Raw genomic sequence first — 20,187 nt, 5'->3', positions numbered from 1 at the left:
TGATGATCATTTCTCCCTATATACAAGCACTTAAGCCCGGACAAATGAAACGTTTTCTTAAAAGCAAATTTATTAAAACAAAATATAAATGAATATGAAAATCCTTTTACATGTAAGTAGTGGTATCTTTCAAGAGTAATATAACTCAATGTAACCCCTTTCAGCCACAATGACCTCCTCCAATCTTGTCCTGAAGTCATCGCACGCACTCTTTAAAACAACGTTGTCCATATTCAAGAATGCGGCTTCAATAGCGGTGTGTAGAAATGTAACATTAGGGTGCCTCACTCTTTGGACTACGCTTCAAATATAGTAATTGAGGCGGTTCAAAATCCAGGCTATTCGGGGGGCCAGAACTCCTTTGACTAGAACACATCAACGTTATCCGAGGGCCAGTTTTGGACTAAATGGCTCGTATGAGGTCCTCCTCTGCCATCTGACACATTGTTCGCTCGCTGACATACTTACATTTATTTCCTCAGCAATTGCCCTAGATCATCTGAAATCAGGGCCTGAGCCTTTTCTATGACTGCCGCAGTTCGTGACATGCATTTCCTCGAATGAGGTTACCTGGCCGGGTTAGCAGAACCTTCCCCAGACTTCTCCGAAGCATTATACTTGGTCACAATATCATAAACAGTCGATCTCAGGTACCTGAAGGAACTATTTTAGTAGGCAAACACCAGTGTGAAGACTTTCGATAACTGTGGCTCTTGTCCGTGACATCTTGGCCATTTTGAAGTTCTGACTGTTTACTAGATGCCTATGGCTTTCAAGAATGCCAATCGCGACCTCCAGTGAAACTATGATATAGCAGGAAATGCAAATTCAAATTTGTCAGATTTAAGCACTGTAAACTGTAGGTTGGCATCAGCAAAATATTTTCGCATTCGGAGGAGAAAGTAAGCGATGGAAAGATTCCACCACAAGGAAAAATACCTATGTTTTAATTATGTCCACCCCAAATCCTGTATCATGTCAGTGACACAATAACCCCTATTTTGCGATAATACAAAACACACTGCCTTTTTTTTTTAACTTTCTCAGTGTGCTCCATTAATCCCATCTGGTAAGGATCCCAAACCACACACCAGTGCTCCAAAAGACGATGAACAAGGGTAGTGTAGGCAGTCTCTTTATTACATCTGTTACATCTGTTACATTTTCATCTACATCTACGTGATTACTCTGCTATTCACAATAAAGTGCCTGGCAGAGGGTTCAATGAACCACCTTCAAGCTGTCTCTCTACTGTTCCTCTCTTTAACGGTGCACAGGAAAAACTAGTACTTAAATTTTTCTGTTCAAGCCCTGATTTCTCTTATTTTCTTGTGATGATCATTTCTCTCGTGCCAATAGACTGTTTTCACAATCGGAGGAGGAGAAAACTGGTGACTGAAATTTAATGAGAAGATCCCATCGCAACAAAAAACGGCTTTGTTTTAATGATTGCCACTCCAGTTCATGTATTACTTCTGTGGCACTCTCTCACCTATTTCGTGATAATACAAAACGAGCTGCCCTTCTTTGAACTTTTTCGATGTCCCCGTCAGTCCCACCTGATATGGATCCCACACCACACAGCATTACTCCAGAATAGTGCAGAGAAGCATGGTGTAAGCAATCTCTTTAGTAGACCTGTTGCACCTTTTAAATGTTCTGCCAATGAATCGCAGTCTTTGGTTTGCTCTACCCACAACTTTACCTATGTGCTCATTCCAATTTAGGTTATTTGTAATTGTAATCCGTAAGTATTTAGTTGAATTTATAGCCTTCAGGTTTGTGTGACTTATCGCGTAATCAAAATTTAGCAGATTTTTTTTTTTTGTACTCAAGTGAATAACTTCACACTTTTCTTTATTCAGGGTCCATTGCTACTTTTTGCACCATACAGATATCTTATCTATATCATTTTGCAATTCGTTTTTGTTGTCTAATGACTTTACAAGACAATAAATGACAGCATCATCTGCAAACAATCTAAGAGGGCTACTCAGATTGTCTCCTATTTCGTTAATGTAGATCAGGAACAATAGAGGGCCTATAACAGTTCCTTGGGGAATGCTGAACATTAATTTTGTTTTACTCAATAACTTTCCATCTGTCACTAGGAACTGTGACCTTTGTGACAGGAAATCAAGAATCCAGTTGCACAACTGAGGCGATATTCCACAGGCACGCAGTTTGGTTAGAAGACGCTTGTGAGGCACGTTGTCGAAAGCCTTCTGTAAATCTAAAACTCTGAATCCGTGCTTACTGTGTGTCAATAAATCATTTTCTTAAAGGTAATTCATAATGTTTGAACACTGTATATGTTCCAAAACCCTACTGTGAGTCGATGTTAGCGATATAGACCTGTAATTAAGTGGATTACTCCTATTACCCTTTTTGGGTATTGGTGTGACATGAGCAGTTTTTCAGTCTGTAGGTGCAGATCTTTCTGTGAAAGAGCGGTTTTATATACTTGCTAAATATGGAGCTATTGTATCGGCATACTCTGAAAGGAACCTGAATGGTGTAAAATCTGGACCGGAGGCCTTGCCTTTATTAAGTGATTTAAGCTGCTTTGCTACACCGAGGAGTTTCTGAAATTTCTGTCAAAAAAATGCAGTGTTTGCTTTGCCTTTCCCACAAAATTTTCTGTGTGTTCTTTCCAATTCAAGTTTTTGTAATTGTAATTCCTAAGTATTTCGTTGAATTTGCAGCCTTTACATTTGACTGATTTATCATGTAACTGAAGTTTAACATATTTCTTTCAGCACTCATGAGGATGACCTCACACTTTTCAATTTCCGCACCATACACATACCGTTTCTAAATCATTTTGCAGTTTGTTTTGATCTTCTGATGACTTAATTAGACAATAAATCACAGCATCATCTGCAAGCAACCTAAGATCACAGCTCAGATTGTCTACTAAATCATTTATATGGATAAGGAACAGCAGAGAGCCTATAACACTACCTTGGAGAACGCCAGAAATCACTTCTGTTTTACTCAATGACTTTCCATCAATTACTACGAACTGTGACCTCTCTGATAGGAAATTGTGAATCCAGATGATACGATGTCCATACGCACATATATTCACTACAAGCCGCTTGTTTGGTACAGAGTCAAAAGCCTTCTGGAAATCTAGAAATACAGAATCAATTTGAAACCCCTTATCAACAGCTCTCAACACTTCGTGTGCGTAAAGAGCTAGTTGTGTTTCACAAGAACAATGTTTTCTTAATCCGTGTTGACTGTGTGTCAATAGACCATTCTCTTCGAGGTAATTCATAATCTTTGAACACAATATTCATTCCATAATCCTTAGTTGCTCTAGGAGATGAAAAGAAGTCACATTCTTGACTACCACAAGAAACATTGCATGCAAAATTAACATGATAACGGTCAAACCTGTACTGAATAAAATAATGCATCCATTACAAAACTGACATTGTCTAACACATTTTTAAACTAAGTTCCTCTACATTCTATGCTAGGCTGTGCTACACTACCACTAGCTTAACCACACTAATGTTGAATACCACAAGAAATATTGTATGTAAAATTAACATGGTAACTGTTTGAATCTTTACTGAATAAAATAAAGTAGTGCATCCACTACAAAACTGACATTATCTAACATATTTTTAAACCAAATTACTCTATATTCTATCCTAGACCATGTTACACTATAACTATCTAAAGTACACTAATGCATAAATATATTTTATGTTAACTTTTTACCAACAGTAACTTCTAATGCTACTTATTTACATTATATTCAATTAATTCTATGTACAGTAAATTGTACATAAACCTACTTACTGCAAACATTGGCTAAGACCATTCTAATAACCATGAATCAAAGAAATCTGTACGAAGTATTTAATCTTCCTGGGAGATTAAAACTGTGAGAGGCAAAGGTCCCAGATTTGAGTTCTAGTCTGGCACACAGATTTAACTAAATGGAAGAGGAAGAAAAATAGTATGAGAACATGGACTGAAGGAAAAGAATGAAAGAGGAAGTCACCTGGTAGAATTTTGGAGCTAGCATAAACCAGTAATTGTTAACATTTGGTTTAAGAATTGTGGAAGAAAATTCTGTATGTGGAAGAGATCTGGAAATTCCAGGAGTTTTCAGATAGATTAGATAATGACAAGACAGAGATTCTGAAAACAGATTTTAAGATGAAAAACATATCTAGGGACAGATGTGGTCTTTGATCATGATCTACTGGTTATGAACTGCAGACTACAACTGAAGAACTTGCAGAAAGGTAAGAAATCAAGTATTTGAGATCTGGAAAAATTTAAAGAAGCAAAGTTTGCTGAAATTTTCAAGGGGAGCATTAAGCAACAACTGACTAGAAGACAGGAAAGGCATACAAAAGAAGACAGATGGGTAGGTATGAGAGATAAAATAGTGAAGACAGCAGGAGATCAAATTTGCAGAAAGACAAGGCCTAGTAGAGATCCTTGGATAACACATGGGATATTGGATTTAAAAGATGAAACGAGAAAATATTAAAATACAGCAAATGAAGGAATACAGACGTCTAAAAAATAAGACTGACAGAAAGTGCAAAATGGAAAAGCAACAATGGCTAGAGGAGACATTCAGTGCTGTAGAAGCACGCATGACAGCAGGAAAGATAAATGCCACCTGTAGGAAAGTTAGGAAAGAGGCCTTTGAAGTAAAGATAAGTGCCTGTATGAGTATTAAGACCTCAGATGGCAAATAAGTACTCAGCCAGAAAGGAAAGGCTGAAAGGTTGAAGGAATATATACAGAGACTACATGAGGAAAACAAACTTCAAGACAATATTACAGAAAGGGAATAGTAAGCAAATGAGGACGAGATAGGGAAGATATAATACTGCAAGATGAATCTGACAGAACACAGAAAGACGTAAGTTGAAACAAGGTCCCTGGCGTAGATGACATTCTTTTACAATTACTGAGACCCTTGGGAGAACGTGTTATGACAAAATCAATCCAATTGATGTGTAAGATAAATAAGACTGGCAAAATATCCCCAGACACCAAGGCAAATTTCATTATAGCAATTCCAAATAATGCAGACACTGACAGGTGTGAATATTACAGAGCCACCAATTTACTAAGTCATTGTTGGGAAATACTGATACAAATTAATTATTCACAAAAGAATGGAAATACTAGCAGAAGCTGACCTTGGGGAAGGTCAGTTTGTGTTACACAGAAATGCAGGAATGCATGAGGTAGAACTCATACTATGACTTATCTCAGAAAATAGAGTGAAGAAAAGCAAATCTATATTCATAGCATTTGTAGATTCAGAGGAAGTTTTGACAGTGTTGACTGGAATACAGTCTTTGAAATTCTGAAGGGAACAGGTATAAAATACAGGGAGTGAGCTTTTACAGAAATCATACTGCAGTTATAAGAATTGAAGAACATGAAACAGAAAGCACTATTCTGAGAATGGAGTGAGACTGGGCTGTTGCCTATCCCCAATGTTATTCAATCTGCACACTGAGCAAGCAGCAAAGAAATGAAGGTGGAAGAAAGTTACTCTGAGAATGTAGAATTGAAATGCAATGAAGGGCTGTGAGGAGTCAGGGGAAGTACTGATGTAAATACTGAACTAAATATACAAGTAGAATCCAGAATTTGTAAATGTATCTGAGATTAGATCCAGTGAAAGAAGGAGGGTATCTATAAAAACCATTAATTCCACAAGCTAGCAAGTTTGCGTTCTCTTTTGTGTATGTATGTCAATGACTCAGCTTCTGCTATTCAGTGAGTGGTCTCCCTTACTCCTAAAGTATTTACCTTCTGCCAGAACTTTCCTTACTATACAAAATTATTTAACCCAATTATAAGAAATATTTTAAGTTGGATGAGGCAGTGCTTGTTCAGTGAGTAGTGTCATAGCTTCGGATGGACTGTTATAATATGGTGATGGGAGCACACAAGCAGGAAAGTAAAGTTTTTGTTAATTTATCATGGACTATTTGAAGCACTGCATAAAAAGCATATTGTGTGTACAAGTTTGCATACTGTAAGTGGAGTCTGAGCACAGGAACACAATAATCTAAAATTCATATTTAAAAAGGAGTAATATTCTTTTGAACCCTCTGTCCTGTAATCTGTACATACTCAGCAAATATAGGCACTTGAGCTAATGGCATGTTTTCATCTTCTCTTTTTTGTTCTACTGGTTTAATCTCTTCCACTATTCTGCATGTTTAATTGGGTAATGGAAAGATTAAGTGCAACATACAGTGAAGTTGAGTGAGAGTGGATTACTTTAAAATAACAAGTATGCTAAGTTTTTCTTCCACCAGTGTGATAGGAGGATCCTACTTTGAATTGTTCTGGTGATAATTTCACTCAATGGCACATTGTGCATCTGTATCCAAAACAAAACCGTCTCTGTTTTTAATCCTTGTCAAGTCAAATAGAGTTTTATTTGAATTCATGTGGTTTTAAACATGACCTGTTTGGAAAACCCAGTTTGTTAATGTGATGCTTCTGGGTTTTAGCTGAGCCGATCAGCCTGGATGTGGTTTTTAGGCAGTTTCCCCACATCCATCTAGGTAAATACCCAGCTTCCACCCTCAGATATGCAATAAGCAAACATTTACAAAACACTCTCACACTTGAATATGAGATTTACTCTCCATGCAGACCAATAGGGTAGACAAATTCTGTCCCAGGGCGAGTGGCAGCATTATCAGGAAGGGTATCCAGCCACCGACTGTCACTAACATTGTCAACCACAAAGAAAAACAGAAAGAGGCAAAGAAGAAGAAGAAGTGGGTTTAAATAAGAGGATTTGGTCATGCAGCCTTAAAAGATACCAAGGACACCTTTTCCTTGTTATTTTTCTTGACAATACTGGCTTGAGTGTTTTACATCCAATATTTCCCTTCTTCTGTCTTGTGCAATGCTGGATCTTCACATTGTCATAATCTGATGATGCAAACTCTAAATTCATTTTGCATTACTTTTTGTTTTGCACAGACCACCATGGCCTTACTTCTTGCAACCAGTCGAAGTTTACAGTCCATTCTCGTGTGTATACATTGACAGTGACACTGCACTCTTGGCTTTCTCTTGGACTGAGATTCAGACCTTGTTGTTATCTATCATCGACATTCACCTAGCATAAAGAATTGCCTGTCTGCCTAAGGCGGTGCTGTCTTTGCTCATTGTTAAACCAACAGTAATGTTTTCAGTGAATGAACCAATATCATACATGGGCACCAAGAGTGTAATTCATATTCAACTGCTTGCCAATCGAACCTATAAACAGCGTTCGCCTGCACTAATGTGTATGTTATTCAGAGGATTAACTTTTGCTCATTGAAACTAATTTCAGATAGACTCATTCAGTTAGGTAGTAGTTAGGAAGTAAAAGAAGTTAAGAGGTGCTTAACTCACATCTGTGCCTGCTGAAGATACACAGAGATTTCACAATATTGTGTACATTGGATACGACTCCTAATAACATAAGTATTATAAATGACAGACTGATTATGTCAGGTAAGTATTCAGAATTTTGAAGGGTTTTTGCATCTTTAGTGGCAGTAAATTTAATATACATGTGCCACAGACAACTTTATTTGGTAGTTTTCTTGTAGCAATAGTCGATATGAGATGAAAGACATTGGATTCTTTCTCGAGTACATCACTGCAAGCTGTGTTATCCTCTTGTCAGTATATTTATGTCTGTGGCCTAGAATACAGCATGATTGTGTTAAATGCATTTTATGCTGGATATGTAAGGTGTTATTCATGATTATGATTGCCAGGTAAGCCCCCTTTACACCATAGCAAACACAAGCAGGCTTGCAACAGTGAATGAAAATTCTCTCTGGTATAAACGCAAGGTGTGCTAGTTCAAATGGCATTCTGTTACACACTGTGCACATTCACAGTTGGTTTTCTGTGTTCTGTTGATACTCAGAGTTTTAGGGAACTGCCAAAGGAAATTTTTGTCCTCTTTGCTCCATTACCAGCAGTACAGAAAGCTTTTGTCTACATTCTCGTCTACATTTCTTGTTGTTGAGACGAGTTGTGTCAGCGGCGTAGTGCTCTGAGGAGAATGTAATGTGACCAACAGAAGAATATAGATATCAACAATGTAGAAGACTGATTGCTACTTACCATATAGAAGACACAGAAAGTTGCAGACAGGCACAATCAAAAGACAAGCACACCTCACACACACTCGAGATGCTGGAGTTGGCGGTTGTGTGTGCGTGAGGTGTGCGCGCTTGTGTGTGTGTGTGTGTGTGTGTGTGTGTGTGTGTGTGTGTGTGTGTGTGTCTCTCTTTTGCTGATGAAGTCTGGGGCCAAAAGCTTTGTGTAAGTGTCTTTTAATTGTGCCTGTCTGCAACTTGACACATCGTCTTTACGAGAAGTAGCAATCTGTCTTTTCCTACATTGTTGATATTCCAAACTGGAGTTTCCATTGTCTGAATATAGATATCATATGTGCTTCTGGGATCAAAGAAATCCACAGCACAAATGCTGAACGAAAATGAATATGGCTGGTACCAAAATTGCTTCACTTATAAAGAAAGTATTGATTGCACAAAAGTGAGCAGTAAGAATAATATATGGTGTTCACCCACAGACATCATATGTAGGTACCTCTTCTAGGAGATAGGGATTTTTAACTGCACCATCACAATACTTACACTCACTAATGAAATACATCATAATTAATCCACCATAATCTGAGGAGGACAGTGATGTCCATACCTACAACACTAGAGGGAAAAATGACTTATTACCCATTATTAAAACTGTCAGTGGCTCAGAAAGGAGTTCAAAAGGCAGTAACAATTTTTTTTTTTTTTTTTTTAGCATTTTCCCAATGTCTGACAAGTAGCAAAGCAAGTTTTATTCTAACTTAAAATCCTTTCTGCTTGACAACTTCTTCTATTCTACTGATGACTTTCTGTTTCCCTTCCTTATTTTTAGCTGCGTGGAGTAGCCGCACAGTTAGAAGTGCCGTGTCACGGATTGCGTGGCCCCTCCCACTGGAGGTTCGAGACCTCCCTCAGGCATCGGTGTGTGTGTGTGTGTGTGTGTGTGTGTGTGTGTGTATTGTTCTTAGTGAAAGTTAGTTTTAGTTTATGTAGTGTGTAAGTCCAGGGTCTGATGACCTCAGCAGTTTGGTCCCTTAGGAATTCACACACATTTGAACATTTTTCCTTGTTTTTAAGTGTAGCTGCATGAGTAACACTAAAAATATTATGTGTGTTCATTAACGTTAATGCTAACTGTGTATATAAATCCTGTAAACTGAGTTATTCCATATAATTTTTATAAAAGAATCATTTAAATGATCTATGGAACATGCAACTAACTAACTAATTAATTAATTAATTAATTAATTAATTAATCAACCTGCCAAAGTACTCAAAGGTCCTACTTGGGCTGTGAGAAACACAGGAAATTCAGTAGGTGTTTGCATGATGTGGAGACAGAGTGAATAACCAAGAGCTTCATAACTATTTTTATTAAAAAGGAAAAGTACCATAAATTTCCTTGGAAGTCAACAAGTGTGAAATATTTATCTATTATGCCGATTAAAAATACACAGAAGACCTGCTAGTTCTTGCTGCATGTGTTCATGGTATCCGTAATTATATGCCAGCTGTATCACCATTATGTTAGAGATTTTTGATGATCATATGTAAATATGGTTTATTAGGAATCACATTATTTGCCGCCTCCTCTTTCTCTTCCTCTTCCTCTCCCTCTCCCCCCCCCCCCCCTCCCCCCGCCCCCACCACGCCTTTCTCCCCCTTTTGAGTTGTCAGTCTTTTGACTAGTTGGTGGGACCCACCACGAATTCCTGTCCTGTGCTAACCTCTTCATCTCAGGGTAGAACTTGCAACCTATGTCCTCAATTATTTGCTGGATGTATTCCAATCTCTGTCATCCTCTTTACCCTCTACAGCTCCATCTAGTAGCATAGAAGTTATTCCAACTTTCTTCTTCAAATTAAGGCTTATGTTTCATACTAGCAGCCTTCTCTTGGCCAGGAATGCCCTTTTTGCCATTGCTAGTCCCCCTTTGATGTCCTCCTTGCTCCGTCCTAGGTAGCAGAATTCCTTAACTTCATGTACTTTGTGATCATTAACCCTGATGTCAAGTTTCTTGCTGTTCTCATATCTGCTACCTCTCATTACTTTTATCTTCCTTCAATTTACTCTCAATCCGTATTCTGTTGTCATTAGACTGTTCATTCCATTCAGTACATCATATAATTATTCTTCACTTTCACTGAGGATAGCAATGTCATCAGTGAATCGTATCACTGATATCTTTTCACCTTGAATTTTAATTTGACTCCTGAACTTTTCTTTTGTTTCCATTGTTGCTTCTTTGATGTATAGATGGAACAATAGGGATGAAAGACTACACCCAAGTCTTACACCCTTTATAATCTGAGCACTTCATTCTTGGTCTTCAACTATTATTATTCCCTCCTGGCTCTTGTACATGCTGTATATTATCTGTCTCTTCCTGTAGCTTACCCCATTTTCCTCAGAATTTCGAACATCTTGTACCATTTGACATTCTCAAACGCTTTTTCCAGGTCAACAAATCCTATGAACATGTCTTGATTTTTCTTTAGTCTTGCTTCCATTATCAACCACAATATCAGAATTGCCTCTCTGTTGCCTTTACGTTTCCTAAAGTCAAACCGATCATCATCTAACACATCCACCATTTTCCTTTCCATTCTTCTGTACATTATTCTTGGACGCATGAGCCATTAAGCTGATTGTGCAATAATTCTCTCCCTTGTCAGTTCTTGCAGTTTTTGGAATTGTGTGGATGATATTTTCCAAAAGTCAGATAGTATACTGCCAGACTCACACATTTTATACCAAAGTGAATAGTCGTTTTGTTGCCATTTCTTCCAATGATTCTAGAAATTCTGATAGAATGTTATCTATCCCTTCTGTCTTATTTAACCTTAAGTCTTCCAAAACTCTTTTAAATTCTGATTCTAATGCTGGATCCCCTATCTCTTCCTGTTGACGTTTGTTTCTTCTTCTATCACATAAGACAAATCTTCCCCCTCATAGAGGCCTTCAATGTACTCTTTCCATCTACGCAATCCCTCCTCTGAAATTTCCAGTGGAATTCTCGTTGCACTCTTAATAGTACTACCTTTGCTTTTAATTTCGCTGAAGGTTGTTTTGACTTTCATATATGCTGAGTCAATCCTTCAGACAATCATTTCTTTTTCAATTTTTTTCACATTTTTCATGCAGCCATTTATTCTTAGCTTCCCTGTATTTCCTATTTATTTCATTCCTCAGTGACTTGTACTTCAGCACTCCTGAATTTACCTGAACATTTCTGTACTTTCCTTTTATCAATAAACTGAAGTATTTCTTCTGTTATCCACGGTTCCTTCCCAACTTCTAAGTACTGAAACTGGTTGGTAAGTACTAATATCTGTCTTATTGCCTTCCTTGTAATGGGGTCTGACAATTCCATTTTCAGTTTGTCTGAACATTTCCCCTTAATAATTGTATTTCACATATTTGGCGGTTTTCTTTAATAACTAACTACTCACATTCCTGAACTGATTTCCTGGTTCTTCTTATAACTACTGCCCATACAGATTTAATTTTACTATCTGAATTATTTATTTCAGTCATTGCACAGCGATTTTAGTCATTTTATTGTAATACGAAATCAGTCCTACTTTTCTGTTGATCAGATCCATACCATAATCACTTCCATTTACTTGCAAATTACATTTTGATTCCTTTTATAATCCTGAGCTTTTTAATGTGTTATCAGGATTGAACTTTCTTGTTCCTTTGGGAAAACAGCTGTTAGGGATTGATAGAAACCCATCTATACATTAAATTTGAAACTGATATACGTCACATTATACACATCCCTCTGGTTAGCTTCCTTCCACGCTGCCTTGAAACTGTCTGTTGTCTGTTCCATTAATTACTCTACTTGTTTTTATTCTGGTGGGAAAATTAACAACTTAATTCATGTTGTAAGCGTTAAGTGGCATGTCTGAATTGCTTCTTTTATCTGAATCTTTTGGAAAATTAATATTAAAATCTCCACAGACTATCATCTGCTTTCTTTTATCTGCTAGTTGTCATGATATTGACTCAAAATTTCTAAGAATATTCACAAGTTTCTGAGTGGGAATCTAAAAATTGTGATAATGATAAATGACTACTTCTGTAGTAGAAGTCCACAAGCATATGCTTCCAATTGCTGGTCTCAGCAGAAACTACTGGATTCAATAGATCTGAACTTTATTTTATATTTTTACTACACATTTCTCCACCTTTTCCCTAGATAAATGGGCTGCAAATTTACAGTCCTCATCGCTCAATATGTGGATTCTACATCTACATACATACTCTGCATCCATTGTATAGTGTGTGATGGAAGCTGCCTTGTACTACTATCAGTCATTTCCTTTCTTGTTTCATTCACAAATAGAACCGTGGAAAAATGACTGTCCATATTCCTCTGTACAAGAGCTAATTTACCTTATCTCCATGGCCCCTAAGCAAAACTCATGCTGGTGGCAGTAGAATCATTCTCCAGTCAGCTTCAAATGTTGGTTATCGTAAATTTTTCAATGCCGTTTGTCGAAACTCCACCCTCGGTGTGCCTGCATGGACTCTGCTGACACTGACTCTCTGTCTTGAGCACTGCAAATGCAGTATCACCCACCGCTCATCCTGTGATAAGTGCAGACCCACTGAATTGACTGCACTGGAAGGTGCCACAGCAGCACAGCCCGTGGGTGAAACGAGTGACACCTGAGGTGCCTATGCGATGTGCCAGATTCTCCACTACTACTACTACTACTACTACTACTACACACTGAGGAAGCAGCCTGAAGACGGCTGGCCACAGCCAAAAGCATCTTTAACTGTTTGTGAACTGTGTTCAGATCCTCCTGCTTTCACAACACACTGTGCACACATCCTATCCATCTTTGTGCTACTGACTTAAGAATTAACTATAAATGTGCAGAAAGAAAGCTAACTACATAACTTGATACATTTCTGACCTGCCTCCAATGGCGACTGTTGTTGAACTGAGCTGTGTAGCTAACCATTCAAAAGAAATGATAACTGTGCTACAGACTGCACAAATCTACTTAAAAAAACATGCACTGAATTTAAAAATTAAACTATTAAAAACCTTGGAAAAATCTAAATATGTAATTTACAGCTCTGAAGGTATTACACATGTGGCAGCAGAAAACTGGATTTCTGTATTCCGAATTGTTTGAAGAAAGACAAGGGGACTGTATCAGCTGCACACAGGGAAGAAGATGACTGTTTCTGCAAAGGCATTGTGGGCGTGGGCCTGTGTGTGTGTGTGTGTGTGTGTGTGTGTGTGTGTGTGTGTGTGTGTACAAGTTCGCCCTGGACGACACTGTCTGAAAAGTCAGCAACATTTTCTGTCTAATAGATGAATTGGAAAATGAAAATAAGTTTAATCTTAATGAGTTTTGATTGCTGATTAAGTACCACAGTTGTAAGATAGTGATTGGACAAGCTAGGAAAAACACTGATACCACAGAAATCCGTTCATTTGCATAATCAACAAGTAAAAGAAGGATTTTTCTTCAGTAGTCCACAAGGAGTACATGAACTTTCCTTCTTCTAAAACATTTCTGGCTTTACACTCCACAGCAATAAGTGCAATATAAGTAAACTGACTGCATTTGTCTGATTTGGGGATGCATCTAACACCATCATTAAAAAAGTATTTGCAGGTCAATCCTGATTTTGATTTTGCTATTATTATTTTGAATGGTGACATAGTGCACAACTGCTTTGCCAAGGCTTTGATAGACTGTACACTATTGAGTGATACTGTCTCGAAGTTCCACCTGGTTTTAGAGATAGCCCTATTTAGAAAACAGATGGAAATGATCGAATCTGCAATACTTTAGGTTGGTTTCTGACAATGATTATTCAGACGTTCCTAGTGAGAATAAAGATTTGGACAACTGTGTGAATTAATGAGGCAGTGACATCATTAGACCTATAAAGCAGTGCAAGGTGTTAGTGTTTTTAAATGATTCTGACAATACTAATGGCTATGATGCTGTTCTCGTGAATGAGTTGTTTTGTCATAATACTAATCATTTTGAAACAGTGTCCGAGTCTCAACTGTGTCTGCAATCAAATAACACATTCACATTAAAATATAAATAAGAGCAGCCCAGCCATGCGCAAAATAATGTGTTGTATTGAACTTTAACACTCTATAATGGGAGTGCTCTTATTGCTTTTACTTTCCTCTAATGCTTGTGCATGCAGTTATGTGGAGACCTGAAGGTAAATACGAAATCCAATTTGTGCTATTATTTTGGGTACTTACATATAAAAAATTTATTAGAGCAAATCAAATACAGAAAAAAATCCTAGAAACAAATGATGATCAAATCAAGAAGTTGAACTACAATGATTGGCAAAAGAAGTGAAGCACCCAGAAGACACGGTCGGACATCAATGTAACTTCCCACATGTACACACCATTGTTGAATATGAAACAATATAATGAAAAGGATAGTTCCTACTCGCCGTATAGTGGAGATGCTGAGTCGCAGAAAGGCACAACAAAAGATAGTTGCTACTCACCGTATAGCGGAGATGCTGAGTCACAGAAAGGCACAACAGAAAGATTGACTGGAAGTAGCTTTTGGCCAACAAGGCCTTTGTCAAAAGTAGAGAACATACACACACGCACACACTCATGCATATGCAACTCACACACATGCGAGTGCGAGTGTGTGTGTGTGTGTGTGTGTGTGTGTGTGTGTGTGTGTGTGGAAAGCTAACTTTCAGGCAGTCTTTTTGTTGTGCCTTCCTACGACTCAGCTTCTCCACTATATGGTGAATAGCAACTATCCTTTTGATTATACTATTACATTCCATCCTGGATATTCCACAGCTGAATACATAAATGAGATAGAACGGATACCAGAGCACCTTACTGCTGTTCATGTTTAGCAATGTTGCCAATCCCAAAGGATATAAAAGACACAAACAATGTCAGATGTTGAGCGATCACTACAAAGGACACATAGATGTCTCGTACATATATCACACAGCATTATCAGCAAATGACAATTTGAAACGGACCTCACTGTGAATCTACATTTGGTGGGCTGGTCAAATCGAGCAATATCCAGATTTGTGAGGCATTCTGATGTGACAGTGGCCCGATGGTAGAATGCGAGGGAACAGTATTTCACGTATACTCATCGTCAAGGTTCTGGTCGACTATGTCTGACCACCGCAACCAAGAATCACTGCATTGTCTACCGATCACATCATAATGTCTTCACGTGTGCGCCTGCCATCTGAGAACACGTAACAGACACCTGCAACATTCTGTGTGCATTGTGCACCACTGATCGAAGACTATCAACAGCTGGATTAGGAAATTACCATCCCATATGTAGGCTGCTGTTAACACCAAAAAACAAACAGCTGTGTTTGGAATACTGTCACAACTAGGATCCATGAACTGCTGCAGAATGGTGTCACATTGTGTTCAGTGATCAATCATGGTTCTACACTGACCTGGATGACCATCATCTGTTAGTATGGTGGCGACCTGGGGAGCGGCCTCATTCTTCCAATGTTTCAGAGAGGCACAGCCACGTTACTCCTGGTGACACGGTATTTGGGGGGGGGGGGGGGGGGGGGTGTATGACTTCAAATCACAGCTGATACCAATTCAGGGTTCCCTAACAGCACATGACACAACTCTATGAACTGTCTGTGTGATGTTGAGGTACTCTCACAGCTAGCAAGATCCCCAGCTTTGTTCCCGATACAACTTGTGGCACCAACTCTATGTCAACTCCACTCCAGTGCCAGTATCCAGGATATCAGAGACCAGTTACAGTAGTTGAGGGCTACCTTGCCTCAGGAAAGGTTACAATGACTTTATGACATTCTTCCCAACCAAATTAGAGCATCTATTCAGGCCAGAAGGCATACTGATATCTTGGTTCATATTGCCAAGTCCTTTGTAAATGTGACTCAATTTTATAATCACTGAAACAACATTACATGCCATTTCAAAAGTGTGAAGTTTCATTCTTCCCTTCCCCCCTTTCGGGGTGCTTCACATTTTCATCAGGCAGTGCACTAAGCACACACTCTATCATCTTGTCATTCTAAATATGGGGTGGGTAGTTTCAACTGTTGTGCTTTCTTTAAAAAAAAAAAAGAAAAAAAGGGGGGGGGGGGGGGGCAACAACATGCATTCTCCAGTGATTACATTGCGTCATCGATCACAGAAATAGTCATTCCGGCGGGTAATTGGAAAAGCAACTACAAGAAAAGCAGAAGTATTAGCTACCATTAAAAAATGAAAATGCATTTCATTTCAAGAAATATTACTATAAAAGCTGTTATGTACTTACTTGCAAAATTTCTATTATTTTCAGTTTGGTGTCCATCACTAATGGGTACTCCTTGAGCTGGGATGGCTTCTTCTGTGCTGAAGAGATTACAGATCTTGTGAGTCCAGCAGCCCCCAAAGTGAGGCCTGTCATGACAGCCCCCATATCCCCAATGGAGCGCAAAACTCCCCCTTCAGCTAACAATACACAGAACACATACCTATATCGACACATGTAAGTGCAAGCAAACAAACATAAACAAATAAATAAACAAACATTTACATGCTAACATAACAAACAGGCAAAGATAAAGCAGGACCATTATTACTTAAAAAGCAAAATTTCATTTTCATGCTGTATACTATCAGCTGTAGGCATAAAACTCCGTCTTTCCCAGATGTGTACACCAATAGTCACATCCATCAAAAAGTCAACTTTAATGCTATCCACTGATGCCACTACACTGGCACCTATAATCAACTAGTCTTACACATTTCCCAAGTTTTTGTGTCTTCTTCAGAGGAGTCAAACAGAGTTTACTTACTGAAGTAGGTTTAGTAGCATTTTTCATCATATCTGTATATTTTATTTTAACCCCACAGTATATATTTAAAGACTGATGATATTTTGACAAATGATGTTTTTAGAGAACGGAAAAATGTTTCCAACTATAGTATATGAATACGGAATAATCATTTCACAATAAAAATCCTTTTTCAACTTTTATTGGGTTATCCCAATAGCAGATATAACTTATTATATCCATTACGGATGTTTTAGAACCAGTGACTGTTAATTTAATGTAAATACATAAAACTGCAACCAGTCACTTTTTTGAATAGTTATTTATTATTCCATGAACCAGTTTTCGAACATTTTTAGAACACTAATGAAAAAGTCACCCATACTGATGCAGTAAGTAAAAAACTAAATTTTTGCATCCAGACAGACACATATGGATGGATTCAAAAAGAGTTTTCTTTTGTCACTGTCATTAAATTGACAAGTATACCCACAGAGTAATAAATAATTTACTGGAAGCAGCAATTATTGCAAACAGCACAGAAATTGTTCAAAAATACTTTTTCCACACTTGTCTACAGCTGACTGAGCAAATCAATTTTTTTAATAGTAAAAATTTGTTAACTAAAGTTACTGGAAATGGAAACATGCACTACAAACAGCTTATCTACAGCCAGTAATCAAACATGCAAAAACAACAGTGAACAAAAATTTACACAGTGACATACATTATTAATAAAAAAGAAAGCTTTAAAATTTTATACTGCAATAACTTAAATACAGTATATGCGAAACAGAAACTGTACATTTCCATGCACTTGGCACTATTTCTTCCCTCTAAATTCTTTAATTATTCCTTCTCTGTTTTAAGCCAAATTCTTAAATGCATAATTTCTTTAACACACAACAAGCACCACAGTTCCTAATTCATTATGGTGTACTACTATCTCCCCAAAAATCCCCAATACTTTCCAATGTGTTTCAGTAACAGTTTTCCAACTTTACTTTGCGTCTTTCATATACTCCCATTATTTTTTTCCCTTTCCTTCTTCTTCTTCTTCTTCTTCTTCTTCTTTTGGGTGGGCATTGGATTATTAGTGGCAGGATAAATTCCAAGTACAGCACAGCATCAATTATCTGAATGTTGGTCAACCAAATGACTGCTTAACCAAACTGTTCGTTTGCACATGCCGCATTCCTAATGCTGCTGTCTTGCTTTCGCACCCCCGCTCCCACCTTGTCCTCATTCCCTACGAACGCCAGGAGTGAACTTGTGATATAAATTGTCTAGATGTAAACTTGTTGTCCTTTCTATGCGGGATAAATACACGCGTAATAAAAGGTTAGAGGGAGGTGAATTTGTGAATATGTTATCTAATAAGCGCAAGATTGGAAAGTAGACAATTACAGACATAAAAAAACAAAAGAGGAGCATTACAAATCTTATACGTAAGCTTGATTCTACTGATGGACTGACAAGTGGTACAACTATGGAGCTTGCCATGAACACGGATCTAAATGATGCTGTTCACAAGTGGTTTGCACAAAGAAGAGCACAAGAAGAACGTATCTCTGGTAACATTCTATGTGAAAAGGCAATTCAGTTTAATGGGGCTGTCAAATTTGATTGCAAGCTGATTAAAATGCTATAAGTCAAAACACGGCATTAGTGAGCTTCAAATACAAGGAGGAAAACTGTCTGCTGATTCTTTCACAATCATACTAAAGGATGTACTGAGGGAACAAGATTATGCTGTAAAAACATTCACAATGATAAAGAAACTGGGCTCAATTGGAAAGCTTTGCCAAGAACAACTCCTGCCTCATATTGTGCATTAGCAGCACCTATTCCTAAATCAAGTAAGGATCGTGTTAATGCTTATATTGTGCTAATGCCACTGGTTGCCATGGATTTCCTATGCTCGTCGTTGGTAAAAGTAAGAAACTACAATGTTTCAAACACATTAAAATGTCTGCAATGCCTATTGCTTGCACCTAAAAAAAAAAATCACCTAGATGGATAGTACTATTTTCACAGAATGGTTTTGAAAGTTTTTGTGCCCTCTGTAAAATCTCATCAGTTAGAGAATGGCAAAATGGACAAATCATTACTGCTCCTTGAAAATGCACAAACTCATCCACCATGTGATATGGTAAATGGAAAGGACAAATTCATAGAAGTGATGTTTCTTCCACTCAATGTAACTTCTTTATTACAGACCACGGATCACAGTGTTTTTGATTTTTTCAAAGAGTATTACAAAAAATAATTGTTATGTAAGTTATCGATGGAAAGAAAAGAGGAAGAAGAAGAAATTATAAAAATATTGATTTGAAATTTGAGTCCAACACGATTGGCACAGCATGGGACAGTATAAAGAAACAGAATTTGAAAAAATTCGATAATAAAATTTTGAATATGATGAAAATTTCTCAGTCTAACTGAAAATGAAGAACATAATGGTATGTCTGAAATATTCAATATGCTAAAAGAACTCAATTGCCATAAACGTGATGAAGATGCTCAAGAATTGATGAGTATTGACGGTGCAGATGCAGAGCACCAAATCATGCAGGATAAACCATGTAACTGATAAAGCTGACCCCCCCTCCCCCGCGTTTTGATCACACTTCCTGCCTCACTCTTGAGTATTTATGTGTATTATTTTCGGTACCTTCCTGTGTCACACTAACTTTCTGAACCTCGACCTATCAATACCCCTTCTGTCCCAACCCCCCTTTCTTTTCCTCATTCCAACACACACATACTAACCTCACCTAATCTATTTACATCTGCCATCCCTTCCCTTCACACATACCCTCCCACTGACTTGCATCTCACATTATTACCTTTTTATTTCTTTTTCTCTTATCATCTTTTTATTTCTTTTTCTCTTCACTGTGCCTTCACATGGGTTTTAATTCATTTTTGCCTCTCACTATTGACCTTGCTCTCTCGGGTTTTCCCCATACTTCATCTGTTCCATCCTTATAAAAGGCACTCCTGACTCAGCAGCCAGAGACAGTGGTCATGTGTGTGAGAGTTGTATTTGTCTGGATCTGTGTGTGTTTTCACTTTAGAAGAAGGCCTCTTGACTGAAAGCTTAAATGTGTGACAGTCCTCATGTTCTGCCTGTCTGTGACTCAACATCTCCTCTGCACAGTGTGTAGCAATCTGTCCTTTTCATAATAAATACATGAGTTTTTATTGGTAAATGAAAGTACAGTACACA

General features: G+C 37.8%; 1 protein-coding gene across 1 annotated transcript in view; it reads right to left on the bottom strand.

Moving 5' to 3' along the window:
- The window catches only part of LOC126469900 (inositol 1,4,5-trisphosphate receptor), a 345,163-nt gene that overhangs the window by 184,811 nt on the left and 140,165 nt on the right, over nt 1-20,187 (bottom strand). The window contains exon 18 of the mRNA XM_050097248.1: nt 16,454-16,629. Coding sequence (XP_049953205.1) covers nt 16,454-16,629 — 176 coding nt within the window. The remainder of the gene's footprint in view (nt 1-16,453; nt 16,630-20,187) is intronic.

The sequence above is a fragment of the Schistocerca serialis genome, chromosome 3 (genome assembly GCF_023864345.2).
Source record: "Schistocerca serialis cubense isolate TAMUIC-IGC-003099 chromosome 3, iqSchSeri2.2, whole genome shotgun sequence".
Lineage (NCBI taxonomy): Eukaryota > Metazoa > Arthropoda > Insecta > Orthoptera > Acrididae > Schistocerca > Schistocerca serialis.
Note: the sequence above shows the minus strand (reverse complement) of the source record. Positions and strands in the feature narration are given on the sequence as shown.